Here is a 20,061-nt window from a genome sequence, read left to right as displayed (position 1 = left end):
AAAAACAAAAGTAGGTGCGAAAATCGTTTTAAAAAAGAGAAATCTGGCAACACAGTCACACAGAAGACCGACTACAAAAATGGCAAAACGTGTTTCGTGCGGTCTCGATTTCGTTTCCCCTGCCGATATTACAAATGCTCTTCAAATCGCCACAGAATCCAAGTATTATTTTTATTCCCCAAATTAATTTCACAAGAAAATGCCCCAGTCACTTGTTGTTAACAGCGTAATACTTTTGATTTCGTCAGGTATGATTTCGCTGCACTGCCAATCGCTCATCCGAGACACAAAAGAGATTTCTCCGGAAATTCTCAAGCTCGACGTCTCACAGCTTTCACTCGAGCTGATCTCATTCTGAACAGCTCAGGTATAAAAGATAAAAAGTATAAATGTGTGCTCGAGTGATCCCCTAATCAAAAGTTGAATGATCTCATTTCAAGACTGGAGCACGCTCATTGTTGGAAAGATTTCTCCACATGTTGATTTGGATCATGAAGACAAGTTGCTGCGGCAAGAATCTGAGAAAATGCTGGAGCAAGAGTTGTCCTTTGCTGGACATCTGGGTCTCCCCGCTGTCCTTGTCCCCTTGAGAAAGAACAACACAAATTTTGCCAGATTTATGCACAACAAAGTGTTGTCTTCACCATTAAATCAGGTATTTCATTACCAAGATTTTCTTTTTGCATACGATTCAATCATCTTCAATCATCATTTTGTTCCTAGGCCAGGTACCATGTTTGGCTCCACCTCCCCATGAATTCCCCGAAAATTGAGGCTAGTCTGTTTGAAAGGGATGTGGATGAAGAAGAAGTTGATGATACTTGGCATTGGTGGAATAACTTTCGCATCACTGCAAACTTTGAAAAAAAACTCTCATTGGCCCTGGAGCTCACAGCTGATTTGCCTGATGCTGTAGACATTGATCGTTGGCTGGGAGAGCCAATCAAGTGTCTTGTGGTTCCTACCCATTTGTTCATGACCAACAAGAAAGGGTTTCCAGTTCTTCCCAAATCCCACCAAGTGGCCATACGTCAGTTTTTACGCCAGAAGACGCAAATTCTGATCACTGGAGCTCAGCGCCACCAACATTACAAGCATTATCAACAATACATTGAGCATTTGTGGCAAGTAAGGGGAAACAACAATCACTTGCTTTCTTTTTCGTCATTATATTGTGTTTTCTTGTAGGTTGGGTATGAATCAGATCCAGTTATGCAATTTGCACAAGGGTACGAAGACTTTCTCCAATTCCCTCTCCAACCTTTGATGGATAATCTCGAGTCTCAGACCTACGAAGTATTTGAAAAGGATCCCGTGAAATACACCGAATACCAGCGGGCGATGTATCTGGCCATCCTGGATAAAGTCCCGTTGGAAGAAAAGGACACGAAAGTCATGTAAGTTGTTTTTGTTTCTTTTCTACCGAGATCTCCGTCGTAATTGAATTATGTTTGAACAACAGAACATTGATGGTTGTCGGTGCCGGTCGAGGTCCCTTGGTTCGAGCTGCCTTAATTGCCGCAGAGAAAGCTGATCGTCGCATTCGTGTGTACGCAGTGGAGAAGAATCCCAACGCCATAGTCACGTAATGTTTTACCGCAGAAATATTCTCACTCGACTCGAATTAATCAAGTCATTTTTATTCAATAGTTTGCAATGTCTAGCCGACGAAGAGTGGGGGGATCGAGTGACTATCGTTTCTTGTGATATGCGCGACTGGGATGCACCTGAAAAGGCAGACATCCTCGTCTCGGAATTGCTCGGATCGTTTGGAGATAACGAGCTATCGCCAGAGTGTCTGGACGGCGCCCAAAAATTCTTGAAAGGTGCCCGTGACATTGTCGTTATTTGGTGGAATACTTTGTTACTCATTGTTTTTTCATTCTTAGATGACGGGATCAGCATTCCTTCGAGCTACACTTCTTTTCTGGGACCAATCCAGTCTTCCAAATTGTTCAATGAAGTGCGATCCTGTCGGGAGCGTGACAAGCCTTACTTCACTTCTTTCGAGATGTCATATGTCGTTCACTTTCGCAACAGGACAGAACTGGCTGATCCGCAGTCCTTGTTTACATTTACTCATCCGAATAGAGGTCAGGAAACAATTATTTTATAAAGCAGAATGTCCGCTTTAATCCTTGACTTGAATTCGACAGAAATGCCAATTGACAACAGCCGTTATGAAGTGCGGCAGTTTCCTATTAAATGCGATGCTATGCTCCACGGGTTTGCCGGCTATTTTGAAACGGTTCTCTATAAAGATGTGATGCTCTCCATCAACCCTGCAACACACTCGCCTGGAATGTTCAGTTGGTTTCCAGTTCTTTTCCCTATCCAGAATCCCATCAGTCTGAAGAAGGTAAATTCAACTGTCTCTCCCGATATCTAGACGACATATTTAGTTTTTCTTATTTTTACAGGGAGACGTTCTCGAGATTCATTTTTGGCGTTGCGTCAATCGCACCCACGTCTGGTACGAATGGTGCGTGACGAAACCTCATGGCAGTGTCATTCACAATCCATTGGGTCGCTCGCACAATATTGGCCTCTAAATGTAACTTAATAACTAAGCATTGTTATAATCATGATTCCACTCGTGTCTAGTTCTTCCCTTGTTCATCATGGGACTGAATACAAGGATTGTTCAAGTGTTACAATTTTTGCAATTTTTTTAAAACTTAGTGGCTAAGGAAAGAGGTTTCTAACAGGGTCAACTGTGTTCAAATCATGAAATGAATAAGAATTGATCATATGTTTGAAAATTAGATAAAGTTGCAGTGGGATATCTTCAAAAAAGCCGACTGTCCTTCAAACGATCCGAGATGGAAGATTTTATTCATTCACCGAAGAAACGAGTCAAATGACTTAAATGACTGAAATAAATGTCAATTTGGATAAAGTGAGTTTTAAGCCATAACCATTTGGTATTCATTTTTATATTGGTTTTTGTAGACCCATCCCCAGCAACGGCAACCTGCAGGAGGAAAGGCCAGTTTTGATGTCCTTCAACCGAAGGTCACGGAGATCATTATTCATTACATAAAATTGGTAAAACTTTCATGCAGTGGTGTAGAGGTTGGGTGAGGACGACACGTGTTGCAACATTATCAAGTAGGTCTACAATTGCCGCAAGGCTTGAGTTGAGAAGTAAGGGTGAGAAAAAGTCGTATAAAGCGAGAGAGAAAAGGCCACAGTGATCAGTTGAGTTAGCGTCTCCGACACGGGAACAACTGTAGCACTATTGGTCTCCAACTGCCTTCTTCATCGCATTATCAGTTCGCAATCATGGGTAAATATTCATTTAAAATTCGAGTCGTGAAAGAATTCTATCTTGTTTTTAGTTGTTGATTCAGTTATATTCGAAAATTTATTTTTCAATTTGTTTATTTTAAAGTTAACTATGGCACCGTGCTCCTTTTGGGTGTTGGATCGTTGATGGCTGGTGCGACCACTGGTGTATCGATGTCTCCTGCGAACGGTTGATAAGAAGCTTCCGCAGCAAAAGAATACTACACCGACTTACTGCTGCCGACTTACTATAAAACAACATTAACTCTTCCTATACCGAAGACCCCAAGTATTACAACACCAAGTCTCCTGAGTATTAAACTTCAACCTACGATGTTCTATCTTAGGAAACATAGGTAAATATTCTGTCTTTTTTTACATGAATTGTGAATCATTACATATTTTTTTGTTTGTTCTCGTTGTTTACTTACTAGTTACAACTGAGAATTAATGGCATTAAATTTATTTACTATCTAGTTATCTGTGGGTTATGCTGCTGTTGGGTGTTGATGGCTGAGGCGACCACGGGAGTACCGATGTCTTCTGGGTATGGCGGATACGAAACCGCAACGCCGGCGTTTTACTAAACAACAACAAACGCAACAACTGGATACTACACCACCAAGACCCCTGAGTATTATACCACAACTTGTGATGTCCCGAACTACTACACCAAAGCCTCAAAGTATAATTCTGCCCCGAATACTACACCACGAAGGGAGCGGAGTACTACACCACGAAGGGAGCGGAGTACTACACCACGAAGGGAGCGGAGTACTACACCACGAAGGGAGCGGAGTACTACACCACGAAGGGAGCGGAGTACTACACCACGAAGGGAGCGGAGTACTACACCACGAAGGGAGCGGAGTACTACACCACGAAGGGAGCGGAGTACTACACCACGAAGGGAGCGGAGTACTACACCACGAAGGGAGCGGAGTACTACACCACGAAGGGAGCGGAGTACTACACCACCAAGGCACCCGAGTATAACACCACAAACTACGCTTCCGGATTTTACTACAAGGAGATTCGTAAATGCTAGAGCCGAAATATCTATTTTATTTTATTTATATTGGTTGGTTGTCTTCATGATCATTGGTCAATGGGAATTAATTGTTGATCTTAAATGAGAAAATAAAAATTCTAATAAGGGTAATTCTTTTGTAAGACTTTGGTAGTAACTTAAAGCCTGTGGTCATTTTGGCAGGTGTTGGATTTCTTCAAGGCCAGTATCCTGCGCTGTGATACGTCTGTTTCATATTTAGGAGCTGACTAATGCCTTAGTCGATCTGCATACGGACATGTTCTTGAGTTTTGACGATGTTACAAGGGGGGAGGGAAACTTGTTACTGTTGATTTTGGTAAGTCTTTTATGTAAAAGGCAAGTGGATGAACTTTGTATTAATGAAAGACTTTGAAATTGAGAAAAATATATTGAAATAATTCCAAAACAAGACTTGGTATAAATTAAGAAACAATGAACAAAAAACTTATAAAGAGAATTGTGTTATATTGTCCCACCTCCACCCACAATTCCACCACATTTTACAATCACATACACATATACATACATACATACACTTAAGCTAACCCGTGGGCTGCCACGCCATACAACCCGTAGGTTGCTCTCTACTACTCTACGCGCCACGTCTGAAGGATCCATGACCAAGTGGGACTTGCCATTGCTGACAAGTCCGTGCTGACAAGGGGGGGACTAAGGTGCATTGCCTTTTAACAGGCTTGCCTAGCGGCAAATTTTGGGCTTGGCGACTCTCCGACCCCGCGGCTTTTAAACCACAAGACCGAACAGCGCGGCCCGTGCAGGGGAGAACAAAGGTGTGGCAGCCAACGGGTTAACTAACACTAACGCAATAATACCAACAATACGATGATCCACGTTGATGACGAGTCACGGCGTCGGCCGCGATTCCACCGAGTTTCGTTCGCACCATGCAGAAGCAGGGGCAACATCCGACGGAGACTGGTGACGATTGTAAAAGATGAGAAAATCCATCTTCTCGACGTCTCTTCTGCATTACCTGAGTAAAGACAAAAGAATTCTTATTAAGTGACATGCCAATAAAAGTTACATAAGTCACATAATACATATAGGCACATTGATCTGGGTTTTTAGCACAAAGATTTAAAAATGCAATTTTGTAAACTTAAAAACAAGCTTGCAATATTGAGAACTGTAAACAGAACAAAGCTCACTTGCTAGTCGTTTTAAAAAAATTCCGGAAGTATACCGGAAGTAACCACAGCGCCTAAACCATTGAGCTGTCGTCAAATCAAACCACATATTCGTGATCTCCATGAAATTTAGGGTCGATTAGATGTGATTTAAACGAAATCCAAAATTTGGCCAAAATCGAGAATTTTCCTGAACTATATATAGTTCAGGAAAATTTTCGAAACCGGAAGTACGCGTACGGACAAATAAAAAGATGAACTTTACCAAAAATTTGACGAGGATCACGAATATGTGGTTCTTTTGTGCGTGGAATGAATATTTACTGAACTACTGACTGAAATGAGAAAACCGGAAGTAGAAAAAAAGAAGCAAATATCGAAAATTTAACAAATGAGCTTTGTTGCTGGAATAGTAATCGTCAGTTATCACTAAATATTTCAAAAAAATAACAGCCGATAAATGTTAAAAGACATGTGCAAAGTAGCTGAAACTTACTGTTTTGACAGCTGCAAATAATCGAAAAGCCATCTAGCGTTAGAAAAAAGAAACGTCCAAGTAACACTTTGTTTGCGCGCAAGAAGGGCCTGAGTTTAGAATTCTTATACAGTCACAGAGTTTAACGCAAGTAGATTATTATTAGTAGATGATTTACGGAAAGTAAGTCAATTGTCGGTTACCTTGGCATAATCCCGTGGTGAGTGACTGCAGGTATTTCACAGCGGACGGAAGCGAACACTGAAGTGATTTAATTCGCCAGTGAAGCACAAGAAGCAGCGTACGTCGTGAAGATAAGGATCCGAACGTTGGTAGAAGTCCCTCTTCTGTCATGGCCAGCGTTGGCTCAAGGATCTCCGTGCCCGGACCTCACGATTCCATGAAGAAACTGCGTTGTAGATTGAAACTGGCGGCCGACTCGCGATCTCAGGGGACGTCACAAATATTTCTGTAAAAATGAGTTGGGAATTAAATGGAAGGTTAAACTAAATTAACTCATAGTAGGATGGTAAAAGGTGATAATGATGGTTACCTTTATCATTTGGGTGACAAATGCAGTAAGGCATTTGACTTTCATCAAGCAGACCTGGTAAATGTACTAAATACACTTCACACTCTTCATGTACATTCACTGAAACTGGAACTGTAAGTAGCGATGGGATAAGGAAAATTATCTATTTTATTTACACATTAACACAAATTTGTATATTAAAAATAAAACTCTACCTATCTCTCAGCTGGGTTGAATTCTGAATGGCTCTAGAAACAGTCGTACACTCGACAAACATTCTGACACAGGTTACACTTGCAAGATTCCGAAAAGATCCCACGGTCCATGCGCAATAACTTTTGTCTAATGCCACTGTATGTGGGATTCAAATAAGAGTTCCAGGCTTTTGACAGCATAAGGATCTAATGGATGGAAATTGACTGAGCACTAAGTCAACTTGTTGGAATGGCGGACTTACTTTCTACAAATTGAAGAAATGGATGTAATATAAAAGTATAAGGAAACTAGGTCAGGATTAACTTAACCTACAAAAACGAAGTTCAATTCAGTATTCGGAACCACAGAAAAATAACTATACAATAGCAACAATTTGTTTCGGCATGTTTCATGATGCAGGCTGTACATGATGACAAAATCAACTGAAGACAGTGACATCTAGCAGTCAGTAAAGAAGGGTTGCTGACATTAGAACTCAAAAGACACAATATTTTAAATAATTTTTCAAAATTACTTTGTAGTGTAACGAAGCGTTGCTCCGCACAGCTGATGATGCTGCAACCTGACGCCGCCCGGCGCCAGTAATACTGTAGCTACTGTAGAACTAGAGCTACCCATAAATCGTGTGTAAATGTGTACGTTCCCATAGTGTTAGGCCTACCCAAGAATAGTATTGACAAGCGGTCATTCCACACGTCAACTTACTTGGGGGTACCCTTAACACAGGGCGACTATTATTTGAATAATGTGCCTTTGTCTCTTGACTCTGTCTTAACTAGTATAAAAGCCCACCCAATGCAGTTCTTCTTCAGTCAATGCCAGGCCGTTCAGTCGGTCTAGTGTTGGCTCACTCCTTCTTGAGCTCAGTCTCTCTGACTCATTTCCTTAGTCAGTTGTCACTAGTTGTGCAGGCGAGATGAGGCCTCAGGCAGTACGCTGGGAGTTATTCCCCGTCTGTACACTGGTAGCAATTGGCTATGCACTGTTCTGTCCTATATCTGACCTTATTTGTATTATTTGTTGAATGCATTTGCCCGTCTCATGCTGGAGAAGTCTCGCACCCCACATGTAGTCACGTGAAACTAATATGATTAATACAGATTATGTCCCTTTTTAAATTCATCTTATTCGGTGACGTTTCGCAATACGTTACATCTGGTGGCAGCGATCATCTAACTCATCACTCCCAAGAGACTGGTAAACCTTGGCCAACCGGCAACCGCTCACCTACCACTCAAAGAACGGCCATACACAGCACGCACGACCATCCCACTTCAAGCATCACGACCATCCCACTTCAAGCATCACGATCATCCCAATTCAGCATCACGATTATCACACTTCAAGCATCACGACCATCCCTGGCAGACCAACCGACGAGGATCCGCTCAACACTGACAATTTTTCTTAGAGTAAACTGTATCAGTAATAATACAGTCGAAGTAATCAAGCGCAATCGAAAGTGAAACAAGTTCAATGACAAATTCAATCGAAACGGGAAAGAAACGATTCAAATGTTAAATGTTCCAATGTGTATCTCAATGTCAGTAATGTGCAGTTTTTGAATTTTGGGATTACGAGACGTAATCCAACGGTCCGGGGAATGATGTAACGAAGCGTTGCTCCGCACAGCTGATGATGCTGCAACCTGACGCCGCCCGGCGCCAGTAATACTGTAGCTACTGTAGAACTAGAGCTACCCATAAATCGTGTGTAAATGTGTACGTTCCCATAGTGTTAGGCCTACCCAAGAATAGTATTGACAAGCGGTCATTCCACACGTCAACTTACTTGGGGGTACCCTTAACACAGGGCGACTATTATTTGAATAATGTGCCTTTGTCTCTTGACTCTGTCTTAACTAGTATAAAAGCCCACCCAATGCAGTTCTTCTTCAGTCAATGCCAGGCCGTTCAGTCGGTCTAGTGTTGGCTCACTCCTTCTTGAGCTCAGTCTCTCTGACTCATTTCCTTAGTCAGTTGTCACTAGTTGTGCAGGCGAGATGAGGCCTCAGGCAGTACGCTGGGAGTTATTCCCCGTCTGTACACTGGTAGCAATTGGCTATGCACTGTTCTGTCCTATATCTGACCTTATTTGTATTATTTGTTGAATGCATTTGCCCGTCTCATGCTGGAGAAGTCTCGCACTCCACATGTAGTCACGTGAAACTAATATGATTAATACAGATTATGTCCCTTTTTAAATTCATCTTATTCGGTGACGTTTCTCAATACGTTACAGTAGCTATGCGGCGACAGTAGAACTCCAACGAAAGTAGAACTCCAAAGACATAAGAACTCCTTTTTAGTGGAGTTCTACTGTCGGGCACTGGAGTTCTATTGTCGGTTATTTTTAATAATATTTAAAAAAGGAGCTCTTATGTCTCTCTATAGTCTTAGTCTATACCCCTGCCCTGGCGACCAGGGACCAAATTGCCAAGATATTGAATTGGATTGAGAATATATATGAAAATTGAGATATAGGCTATATCGTCTTTTCCCCTATGCATCCTATTTTTTTTTTTGGAAAAAAAAATCATTAACAGCCCGCTAAACGCAGCGCAGTTAGCTCACTCACTCTGGGACGCACTGGGGACTCACTCTGTGAAGTTTCAATAAGTTTTGAATAGTTGATTCGCCGGCTACCAGAGGTCCAGAGCCCTTTGTAGTTCTTTGATTCTCTTGTAAGATGGCGCAGTGATCGAAGTATCCCGTTTCTTATCTATGAAGTATCAACATGTAATAGTTGTTGATAGCAAAACAGTAAAACACATGTGACTTTTTACATTTTCGGTCAGTGAGAACAGAAAATGTTTCTATCAAATTTCGTCAAGTCAGTTTATCGTTTTCAGCAAGCTAGTCGTCAGATTTTGCCTTTCGCTTTAAACCCAAACATAAGTCATCGATTCCCATGTCGGGAATTTTGTGCCCAAGAAAAGTCATCGAATGCCGAACAAGCAGAAGCAGTGTGCGAGCCAAAAAGAAGATATGTGACTTTGACAGAAGAGGTTATTAGTTCGTTAACCAAAGGCGATACGGAACTGATAAAACGACTCAAGATGGCTGAATTTGAATACGAAATATCCAAGCAAGAAGGAACCAGAGCTCCTCCTGGATTGACAATCTATGATTGGCAGGAATTGCTGGAACTAGAATCAACAAGCAAACGGAAGAAATTTTTAGCATTTCTTTTCAAAAGGGAAATGACGAAACTGAGCCAAAAAAACTCAAAAATAGAACAACAACAAATAAGGGAAGCAAAGTGGCAAGCAGAGAAGGAAGCAACTAAATTAAATCCCCCCACTGAAGAGCATATTAAATATGGACTGGGCCACAACACTATTTTTTTGAAAGTTTACGATACCAAGATGGATCACTACGAAAATAACAGGATGATAAGGGCTGAAAGGTTTGAATTACCTGTGGTCTTTGATCACAGTTATGAACAACACATGACCCAACAGGAGTTGAAGAATGCTGCCAAACAACTAGCACTGTCTTTTATTACAAACAGGGAGCACGAAAATCCATTCCCTTTCCAGTATTGCAATGTCAACTTCAATGGACCCGTGATGAAGCATTTTCTCAAATGGATGCCACATCTGTATAGCCCTGAATTTCCAATCAATCTTAGCTCCAAGAGCTATCTTGACTTGTTTCCAAGAGAAAAGCTCGTCTATCTGACACCTCACTGCAAAACAGAAATGACCCATTTCGATTTTGACAGTGTCTACATCATCGGAACAATGGTTGACAAGAGTGACAGCAAGCCACATTCGTTAGCATTTGCTAAACGAGATAACATACGAATGGCCAAGTTACCTCTGGATCGATATTTGCGTTTTGGTGGTGGCAGTGGCAAGTGTCTGGCGTTGAATCACATGATTTCAATCCTACTGGAAGTTAAAACCCACGGAGACTGGAAGAGAGCCCTTGAGGTCGTTCCAAAACGTAAACTTTTGGATCCATATTCAAATGAATCACATCTAAGAACGGTATTCCTTTTTAAAAATATATGTCAATGCCAGAAGTAAATTAATTTATTCCCCATTCTAATCTAGAAATACCCAAAGTCAAATGCCGAGATAAGGGGACGAGTGAGAGAAGATTTGGACGAAATACTATTTTCCAACGTCCCCCGTAAAACCAGCAGGTCAAATTCTAAGTCTATCGAAAAGAAGCCGATAAGCAATTACCTTTTTGATTAGTCGTGATGAAATTCTACTAATAAACAGTAAATATTTTCCAAATTTTGTTTGCTTGTGAGGAATAAGTTGGAATAGATCGTGGTAGTTGTGTATATTTTCTCCAACTCTCAGAGTCGACATATGGCTTTTCTTGGAGAGTGTAGTAGTCCACTCACTGACAAGTCAAAACACGGTTTCCATCATCATCATCATTCACTTTTATATAGTCAAATAGAAAAGGGGATGGGGACCATTCAACACCAATAAATTAAATTGAATATTAAGGGAAATCGTGAAAAAAGAAAAGGTGGACCATTGGATTATTTTCCCCGGTCAACACGATCAATAGACCGAAAACAAAGAAGGGGGGGGGGGTACGGTCGGACACACACAAGGACGCACCACACACACACATACACAAAAGGCAAAAGAAATATATATAAATACTACAATGGTAAATCCACATCACAGCGACAGCTTATTTTTCTGTTATCTTTCTGTAGGATAAAGATGAAGGGGGGGAAATGTTTTTTCGAGAATAGTAAGAATATTTTAAATAATAAAGTCGTGTGTTTTGATGTTTTCCACTTTTACTTTTCAAAGGGCTTTTTACCTAAGTATGGAGTATGGAGCCGCCCAGAGTATTTGTCAATACGCAGTATCGAAAACACCAAAGGCACGAGAAAACATGAAATACATTCAAGAAAGAGCGGGAGGGTGGAAATTAAGAAGAGTTTCACATCTTATTAATTAATCAATTTTTTTTTTTTTGCATTTTGTAATTTTTTTAAATTTTAATAAGAAAAAAAAAAATGGGTGACCCTGTATATTATGATCGTTCTTTCTTCTTTTCTGCTTGTCTTCTTCTGGAAGCCCCGTGAAATGAACTAAATAGTGGGAGGGGGGGGGGGGGGGGTTGGTTATCGTTGGCTTTTCGCCCGTCCGTCAATCCCAAGGTAATAAATCAAGAGAAAAAGTTAAGGGGGGAAAAGAGAGATCAGAGGCATTCTGAGCAAACGGGCCCATATTACAACGAGAGAACAAATGGGAAGTGTGGTGGGGGGATAATAATGGCGGAAAAAGAGAAAACACACACACACACAATCATCGCAACAAATTGGCATTTGTAGATTTTTTCTTCTTTTGAGGAAGGAAAAAAATGTCTTGAGCGCACCAACTGTCGATGGTTTCTTTTTTGTTTCATCAAAAAATGTTTTTTGTTTTTTTAATCTACTTGCAATTTCTTTAACAGCTTCGCCGAACCGACCGTCTTGTTTTACATCAACAAATGTCGGAACAAGCAAATTTTTCTTTGAAAAGTCGGAATCGTGCGCACGATTTACAAAAAATAAAGAAAAATTAGAAAAGAGCGCGCACCTATTTGAAACTGAACCTACCCAACGGATCAAGTTCCAAAAGCTAACGGTAGAAAACACGTTGTTCTCAATCCCCCGATAAACACACATAAACAAATCCTGACTAAACTTTTTTTCCCCAAATCCTTTTTCTAGTTTTCAACCATCGACAATAACTAGTCTGTAAGGATAAATGAAAGAAGAGTGAATGAATCGTCGAAGACTGGGCCGAGTATTTGTTTCAAAAAGATATAGATGTAGCTATCGTAGTAGTACTGGTGGTATAGTAGAGTTATGAATAGCGGGAACTGCACCATACAACAACAAAATAATGGGCCGTCGCGATAGGACAGCCTCATTCAAGTCAGGAGACAAGAGAGAGAGGATGACGTGGCGCCGGTTTCCAGTGTCACATTGGATCACCTGGATCGAGTTGAAGAATCATTGATGTAGAGGCTGAATGAAGTCGTGGGCCGGCGGAAACATTTCCTCCTCCAACTACTCCACCTCCGCCGGCTTGATGATTTAACTCGGAAAAAGTGATATTACCAGCAGAAAGATCGGCCATGAGGCTCAGTGCAGCTGTTCCCTCGTTGCTCTGGTTGAGGAAAGTCAGTACGCCATCTTCGCCGACCAATCCGTCGAAACCTTCCATCAGATCATCGTCCACTTGCTCTGTCGGATGCCCGCCCGTCACGCCATTCAGAAGACTCTTCTTGAAACGAACCCGATGATGGTGGTGACTACACATTCAACAATCAAGAATTAATCAACGGAATGACTCGATAATAATCAAAGTAGACTTGATTTGAAGGTCTCATCGATGAAATGTCTCGATTGCTTCATTTGCCATTGCGTTTTCAGGCAGCTGGATCCAATTGCCTGACTGCAAATGCTCAAGTCTTATTTCAATCATTTCAACCGATTACGTACTTGTGTCCCTCTGGTTGGACCCCAATTGACAGCTGCAATCCATTGGGCAGCTCAATGCTACTGTTCTCGTGCGACAGGAGATGGTGGCCACTGGCTGGCTGGACAATCGAAGGCCGCAAAAGACTCTGAAGGCCAACGGCACCTGAAGCTGTTGCAACTGAACGGACCATTGATTTGGCAGCTGATCGTTGAAGCGTCGAACGCACTGTTGAACGAAGGAAATCCCATTTTCGATCGGGAGCAACTCCTGCCCGAGATACCTGACGGCGCAGTCCGAACGAACAGACGGCCAGAGGCTTGGGATGATGTGGGGTGAATGTCAAACTAACTGCCGGCATCACCGTGGAAGGGAAGGCTCGCTGGAGAAGTCCGGAAGACGGAAGCTGCTGAGAGTTCTGTGATTCCGTAAGTGGAAGTACTTCTACCGAGAGTTCACTCCCAACGGATTGCGGTTGTGTCTGAAGGAGAGAAGTCAACAGTTTCTTCGCAGGTGGTGGACGGGCTAGAGGAGGCCGTCCCAGTTTGGGCACCGCTGATGCTTGACAGGCTCCAACAATGGGCGGGACTTTGGCAACGGGCTGAAGGGCCGCTCCAGCAGGAAGACTAGCTCCATCCTTCAACTGCTTGATGACCAACTCTTTAACTGCACGATGTTCTGCCAGGAGGTCATCAAAGGAGCGACTCCGTCCCTGAACGGCCCGTCGAAGTGTCAACGAATGCGCCTTACAGGTGAGAGAGCGAGTGCAGGCCCGGTTCAAATCGCTCATCCAGACTCCGCAATGCTTCTCCAAGTCCAACTCGCGCTCCTTGACCGGAAGCATCCGTCGATCCGATTTGGATGTCTTCCGCTGCTTCTTGCCTGATCTGTTGAGCAGAACGGAAGAGCCGCCACCTGCATTGGAAGCCGAAGCTCCCAAATCCGCTGGACTGTCGGCCAACATGACGCCATTGCCAATTTCAGGCAAATGAATTTGCACCGTTTGATTGCCCGACGAATCAACTGCAACGGTCATTGTTATGGCAGGTGATGGCGTCATGACGCCGGCATTCGCCGTCAGGGGCGAGACAGGTGAAGGTGCAGTCAACGTTGGCTGCATGGGAGAGAATTGTACAGGAGGCGGTTGTTGAGGCGAAGGGATTTTGTCATAAGGTGTGCCAATCAATGCCGATGCGACCGGAGCTGGTATCTTGCTGCTGGCCGGCCCGTGAGAGACGACGTTCAAGACTGCGGAGGCTGCGGCAGCTGCTGGTGGTTTATTGGCGGCAACTCTTTTACTAGCACTGCTGCTCCCAGCTCCACGTTGCTTGAGTGGGGCAGCTGGAGTGGCAAGCAGGTAGGCCAGCGAATTGGGCATGGCTGGCTGCCCAGTGGCTGCCTTCTTGGCTGCTTTTGCTTTTGCTGAGTTGCCTACTGGGGCTGACGCTGAGGGGTGAACACAGTTGTCCATGGATTCTGGCAACTGACAGTTGGTCCATTCTTGAGCATGTTTCAACTCTGGGGATTCCCAATAAATTGATACATTAAATATGGAATCATGAATGAGGAATACCTTGATTACCTATATGATTTTTCAATCCCTGAGGTGTGCACACCCTTTGACAATAGTTACAGGTTACGAGGTAGAATTCATCTCTGACAGGACAGAGCCCAAAGAATAACATATCTGCAATGATGAGGCACCAGGAGTGTAACACAGTGGGAATATTAGAGACTGACAACATATATCAAGCTCATGAAACCAATCACCTTGCTTCGGCAATTTCATGGCGTCGCCTTCTTTTTTCTGATTGACTTTGGATTGTTCATCTGTGTCACCTGCGTAATGATAAGGCGACAAAGGTAATATCGAGAATAACATTTTATTTTGACAATTTAAACAGCCGTCCATCGAGATAGGCCGAAGCCGTACCGATTCGATAACACCATCAAAACAATTTTCACAAAATATCCGTTAGCTATCAAGAAAAGACAACTTATAAGGCAATTTACTCACTTAATGGACTATCTCTCCCTAATCTATCAGCCCAAACAGACCAAGGCTGGCCATGAAGACTTGTTGGACTGTCATCGTTGGACGCCATCTTTGTTAACAGAAAATTTTTTCTTAATTTCTCCTCTCCGAGACTCCGTCTTCTTTCCTCACCTGCAACAGCGTTGCAACTATAGTGAAAGCAGCTCAGCAGCTACCACTGCGCTTGATGCCTTGCCTCCTCTAATTACTCTATGGCATTAACACCCATTGGACTATTTCAAAATTACCTTTAGTGTTATTGTACTTGTGTATTTTTCTTAGAATTACAAAATGCGTTGCGTTTCTTTGCCACTTGAAGACCTTAATGTGTAAGCGTACTAAAGTAAAGTTATTATCTTCTAGCGAAACGTGTTTCCAGCAAATGTTTAACCCTCAATCGTCCGTTTTTTTTTTTTATTTTGGCAAAAAATGCATTGCGGAACTCTACATTAATGGAAAATTTCACTTCTTTATAAGTTGGTTAGTCGGCAATAAAAACCAAAAGTAAACTTTGCTTTAAGCCAAGTATCTTTTTACTATTTTAACACATGGACAACAAGTATGAGAACAAGCTGCACATAATCATAATGACATAAACTGATAAACACATATGAGAAAATTCCCCATTGAGGTACCAAATCTCTCTCAACTCAGTTATTTTATATTACCAACCAATCAACCATCTGGCATCTTGACAAATGCAACCATTAATTGACATGCACCTTTTATACTTACAAATAAATGTTGTTTGTAAGTATCTTGCAGCCAAAATTATTTTTTACACTGTCAGTTACACACCTGTTTAAAATGAATCTGTCAATCTTGATCACCAATCTCAATTTTCAGGATAATAAAAACAGGTTTTCCTAGAATGTAGGGCAACAGTTTAATTAAAAAGGAAAGATTGACGTTAATCTAGAAACGAGAAAAACAACACTCCAGATCCAGCATTTCATTGGATTCTTTCCTTGACATCACCTGATTGATTCTAAACCGTTCAATGGTTTCCCAAGTATATTGCTGATCTGCTGGACTAGCTCTCTTTCAGTTTTGCTAATGTTTATACAGGCATGCAAGTTTAACCTTAAACAAAATTGATACGTAATCAATCGGATGATTTTTAAAAAAGCCATGTCTCCTTCCTTTCATTTGAGGGGCGTGTCGTCTGCTGGCGGATTTAAAAAACAAAACAAAAGACGAGCGAACTACGCTTACGGCAGACGAAAATATTTTTTCAATTTTCAGTTCTTTCCTCAGCCGCTCAGCGACATTCTGTTAGCTGCCCGGTTTGACATCTCAATATTCTCAAAGCTTTACCAGTTAAATTGTATAATAATTATTGGTCTTATTTTTACTCCAATCATTATCCACAAATGGGAGATGGTAATTTGACTTGTTAGTAAAATTATTTCGGTTAATTTTCATCTTGTACTTCGTTATGTAGAAGAGATCATCCGAAGGAGGCTGTTGTTTGATGGCGAAGGAACTGGTGATGAAAGAAGACTTAATGTATTGCTTAAAGGTTTCCTAGCTTGGTGCAACTCTACAGATAGTGTTGAAGAAACGTAATTAATTAATCTTTGTATAAAATTTCTTCTATACTTGCATATGTGAAGTATTTTTATTCATTTTACAGACAAGCATCCTACGCTAGAATGATTGGTCAGATTGCCCAATGTGAATTTGCTGCCACAAAATCCTTGAGGTGCTGTGAAATGAACACTGCAGAACAGCAACACTATGACGACCTCTACAACCAGATTGAAGAAGGAATTGTGTCAGCTAAAAAAGACATTGAAGCAACCAAGAAGGAGTTGCAAGAAGCAAGACAGATTCGCAGGAATAAAATGGAATATGATGCTTTGGCTGCTATTATTCAAACACAGCCTGATCGAAAAAGCAACCAAGAGAAGTTATCCTTATTGCGACAGGAACTGGAAGCCTCAGAATGTGAATGTCAAAAACTGGAAGCCAAATTAGAACAAAGACGCAAACAATTCCACTTACTCATTTCAACTATCCAAGGATTACAGCAACTTCTCAACGATGATGAAGCATCCTAATTGTTCATTTTGTATGCATCCCTTTTTTCTATTTTTTGAATAATAATGCTAACAAATAAAAATCATTTGAAACACCAAAAAATCTATGTATGAATAAACTATCCAAACGATACATATACGACTTGGAATGCCATAGAAGAATGTTTCAAAAAAACACCACCAGTTCTTCTCAACTATCCATAGACCTCTGGTAAGGAATGGGTATAGGAATAAGTGACTTAAAAAAGCGTTTACAACGCAACAAGTTTTTTCGCGGCTTCGGCAATAGCCTTGGCGCCGATTCCAAAATGTTCTAGGAGAACCTCTGGAGGACCGGAGCGGGGAACTTCGCGAACTGCCAAAATCTTGACGATAATATTTCGTTGTTCGGCTAGAGTTGAAGCAACAGCCTCACCCAATCCACCTTCTGGGTAATGGTCTTCAACCGTCAAAACCCGGCCGTTGCAACGAGTAGCTTCCTTCAACAGCAAGTCGTGATCGATGGGTTTGATGGTAAATGGATCGATGACAGCAGCCTTGATGCCGGCTTCCATCAGCATGTCGGACGCCTTCAGCGCTTCGTGGAGTGTAACGCCGGCGCCAACGATAACCAAATCGTCTTGATCGTGACTACGAACAACGTGACCCTTCCCAGCAGAGAAAACTTGTTCATTCTCGTAAATAACGGCTGTGTTGGGGCGAGATGTACGAATGAAGCAAATTCCTTTGGTTTTTCCGGCAAGTTCGGCGGCTCTCTCGCAGCTGACGGCGTCGCTGGGATAAAACACGGTGGAGCCTACAAATAATAATCCGTTTAGTTAAGCATTTCCCTAAAAGATGTCACTTTAAACACACCTGGAATGGATCTGAACATGGCCAAATCCTCAAGTGCCATCTGAGATGGGCCATCTTCTCCGATGGAGACTCCAGCGTGTGATCCGACGCAGGTAATGTTGGTCTGCGAGATGGCACCCATGCGGAGCTGGTCGAAAGCTCGGGTGAAGAAAGCGGCGAAAGTAGAGACATAAGGGATGGTGCGATTACGGCATCCGGCTCCGATGGCTACTCCAACCAAGTTCTGCTCGGCAATGAAACACTCGATGTAACGCTCGGCTGACACCTGATAATAGCGTTAGTTGAGAATTAACAAAACGTTAGAATACAATGACCAATAAAATCAATTACCTTCTTGATTCTGTCAGAGTAGGTGGAATTCTTGGTGTCACCATCCAAAGCAATGACTCGGGAGTTGTGCTCTGCCAACTTGGCCAAAGCAGTTCCGTAGGCGAAGCGAGTCGCAACCATTTCACCCATTTTGTAGGCAGGAGGTGTGGAAAGACGGAGATCATCAATGTCGACCACTGGTGCGTCATTGAGGGGCTCGAGAATTTTCGGGGCACCAGTGGCAGTGCCGGGCTGCATCTGTTGTTCGATGGCTCGGATAACTTCATCAGCCTTAGCACCAAGAGGCTTTCCATGCCAATCAAGCTCATCCGAAATGGTCGGGAACTTGTAACCCTTGAAAGTCTTGGCCAAGATGGCAGTGGGTTTGCCAACGGTAGCAGACGCTTCATCGAAAGCCTTGAGGAAACATTTTGTTTACATTTTTTTACTGGGTACATGAATGTATATGAATAATACCTTGCAGAGTTCTTCTACATCGTGTCCGTCGACAACGATAGCGTGGAAACCGAAAGCTTCCAGCCTTTTGCGGTAGACCTCCATGTTGTGCTGAAGAGAGGTTGGCTCAGATTGGCCCAAACGATTAATGTCGAAAATTGCGCACAAATTGTCAAGGCGGTAGTGGCCAGCAAAGTGCAGAGCCTCCCAAATGGATCCCTCAGCACTTTCACCATCACCAATCAAACAGTAGGTCCTGTCAAACAAAAATAACAATGGATCACCAGAGTCAACATGACTTTTTAAAAATATTAATACCTGTAAGATGCCTTATCAAAGTGTTTTCCCACATAGGCCATTCCACAGGCAACACTCAGACCTTGTCCAAGGGATCCAGTGGCAACATCAACAAAGTTGAGACGGGGAGTAGGGTGACCCTCCAAATCGCTGTCCAACTTCCTCAAGTTCATGATGTCATCGACAGGGAAGAGGCCAGCTTCAGCCCAGGCAGCATAGAGGATAGGAGCAGCATGTCCCTTGGACAGTATGAAACGATCTGATGACTTGTCTCTAGGCTCAGACAGTTTGTACTTCATGACACGGAAGAAGAGACAAGACATGATTTCAGCCATTGAAGCACATGACGTTGGGTGCCTTTAAATTATAAAACAGGAATGTCACATTAGAATGGCATTTGCATAAATGACTTGTACATAGGTGTCTTACCCAGATTTGCTGGCATTAGTAGCACGAATGGAGTCGATACGAAGCCGGTCGGCCAAGTTACGTAGCTCAGCAACGGTCTTGTCGTCCAGAGTAACAGCCATGTTGTTAGACTGGGACGTGGCGAAAGAAACGAAAAAGTTCAAAAGCGATCCGCACTTCATTCGTGTCAAAATTAAAATGAGACCTAGTCTTGTCTTGTTTCTTAACTATATTGGTACATGGCGTATTTTGGTTGATCGATCAAACGCTACATTTTGAAATTAAACAGAGATACCGCGAGACGAAAGAGAGCGAATAAGTTAACTTACCAAAAAGAGCTTTCAGTTTGTGTGACTTTCTCTCAAAGAAACAGCGGCTGCGAATGGTTAGAATTGTTGTTTGGGCAACTGAGCAAAACTTTTTTGGAGGAGGGGACGTCGTCGGCTGATCGATACAATGGCGTCGTCATTTCGCAACCGGTTTCCAAATTTCCTCAAG

The 20,061-nt window shown here is 42.4% G+C and overlaps 5 protein-coding genes and 2 long non-coding RNA genes across 8 annotated transcripts; 4 read left to right on the top strand and 3 right to left on the bottom strand.

Moving 5' to 3' along the window:
* Positions 1-19: 19 nt before the first annotated feature.
* Positions 20-2,654, top strand: LOC124315206 (protein arginine N-methyltransferase 5-like). The gene is made up of 10 exons (XM_046780717.1): positions 20-162; positions 249-367; positions 441-655; positions 724-1,128; positions 1,189-1,397; positions 1,463-1,585; positions 1,651-1,826; positions 1,890-2,093; positions 2,157-2,359; positions 2,421-2,654. The coding sequence occupies exons 1-10, from the start codon at positions 80-82 to the stop codon at positions 2,550-2,552; spliced, it is 1,869 nt and encodes a 622-aa protein (XP_046636673.1). The 5' UTR covers positions 20-79; the 3' UTR covers positions 2,553-2,654.
* A 350-nt stretch (positions 2,655-3,004) lies between these two features.
* LOC124315716 lies at positions 3,005-4,095 on the top strand. Its single transcript, XR_006911592.1, has 3 exons — positions 3,005-3,289; positions 3,395-3,644; positions 3,766-4,095. It is a non-coding gene; the product is annotated as an uncharacterized LOC124315716 (long non-coding RNA).
* Positions 4,096-4,891: 796 nt separating this feature from the next.
* On the bottom strand, positions 4,892-7,126 carry LOC124315765. Its single transcript, XR_006911650.1, has 4 exons — positions 6,710-7,126; positions 6,516-6,626; positions 6,166-6,431; positions 4,892-5,333 (listed from the first exon to the last, which is right to left on the bottom strand). It is a non-coding gene; the product is annotated as an uncharacterized LOC124315765 (long non-coding RNA).
* Positions 7,127-9,411: 2,285 nt separating this feature from the next.
* On the top strand, positions 9,412-11,181 carry LOC124315334 (mitochondrial ribonuclease P protein 1 homolog). Its single transcript, XM_046780958.1, has 2 exons — positions 9,412-10,704; positions 10,771-11,181. Exons 1-2 carry the CDS (start codon positions 9,520-9,522, stop codon positions 10,915-10,917), a joined length of 1,332 nt encoding a protein of 443 aa, XP_046636914.1. The 5' UTR covers positions 9,412-9,519; the 3' UTR covers positions 10,918-11,181.
* On the bottom strand, positions 10,994-15,360 carry LOC124315174 (ataxin-7-like protein 1). 2 transcript variants are annotated; one of them, XM_046780656.1, is made up of 6 exons: positions 15,179-15,360; positions 14,932-15,000; positions 14,744-14,848; positions 13,185-14,679; positions 12,801-12,994; positions 10,994-12,674 (listed from the first exon to the last, which is right to left on the bottom strand). In XM_046780656.1, the coding sequence occupies exons 1-6, from the start codon at positions 15,264-15,266 to the stop codon at positions 12,661-12,663; spliced, it is 1,965 nt and encodes a 654-aa protein (XP_046636612.1). In that variant the 5' UTR covers positions 15,267-15,360; the 3' UTR covers positions 10,994-12,660. The 2 variants fall into 2 exon arrangements, with proteins under 2 accessions (XP_046636612.1, XP_046636611.1); XM_046780655.1 differs by having other exon boundaries at positions 10,994-12,994.
* A 1,064-nt stretch (positions 15,361-16,424) lies between these two features.
* Positions 16,425-17,474, top strand: LOC124315625 (THO complex subunit 7 homolog). Its single transcript, XM_046781413.1, has 3 exons — positions 16,425-16,579; positions 16,641-16,761; positions 16,833-17,474. The coding sequence occupies exons 1-3, from the start codon at positions 16,570-16,572 to the stop codon at positions 17,257-17,259; spliced, it is 558 nt and encodes a 185-aa protein (XP_046637369.1). The 5' UTR covers positions 16,425-16,569; the 3' UTR covers positions 17,260-17,474.
* Positions 17,322-20,034, bottom strand: LOC124315205 (transketolase-like). The gene is made up of 7 exons (XM_046780716.1): positions 19,893-20,034; positions 19,585-19,694; positions 19,177-19,512; positions 18,880-19,114; positions 18,424-18,819; positions 18,094-18,358; positions 17,322-18,034 (listed from the first exon to the last, which is right to left on the bottom strand). The coding sequence occupies exons 2-7, from the start codon at positions 19,683-19,685 to the stop codon at positions 17,490-17,492; spliced, it is 1,878 nt and encodes a 625-aa protein (XP_046636672.1). The 5' UTR covers positions 19,686-19,694; positions 19,893-20,034; the 3' UTR covers positions 17,322-17,489.
* Positions 20,035-20,061: the final 27 nt, after the last annotated feature.

Source organism: Daphnia pulicaria, chromosome 11, assembly GCF_021234035.1.
Source record: "Daphnia pulicaria isolate SC F1-1A chromosome 11, SC_F0-13Bv2, whole genome shotgun sequence".
Taxonomy (NCBI): Eukaryota; Metazoa; Arthropoda; class Branchiopoda; order Diplostraca; family Daphniidae; genus Daphnia; species Daphnia pulicaria.
This window is presented reverse-complemented; position numbering and strand designations above follow the sequence as displayed.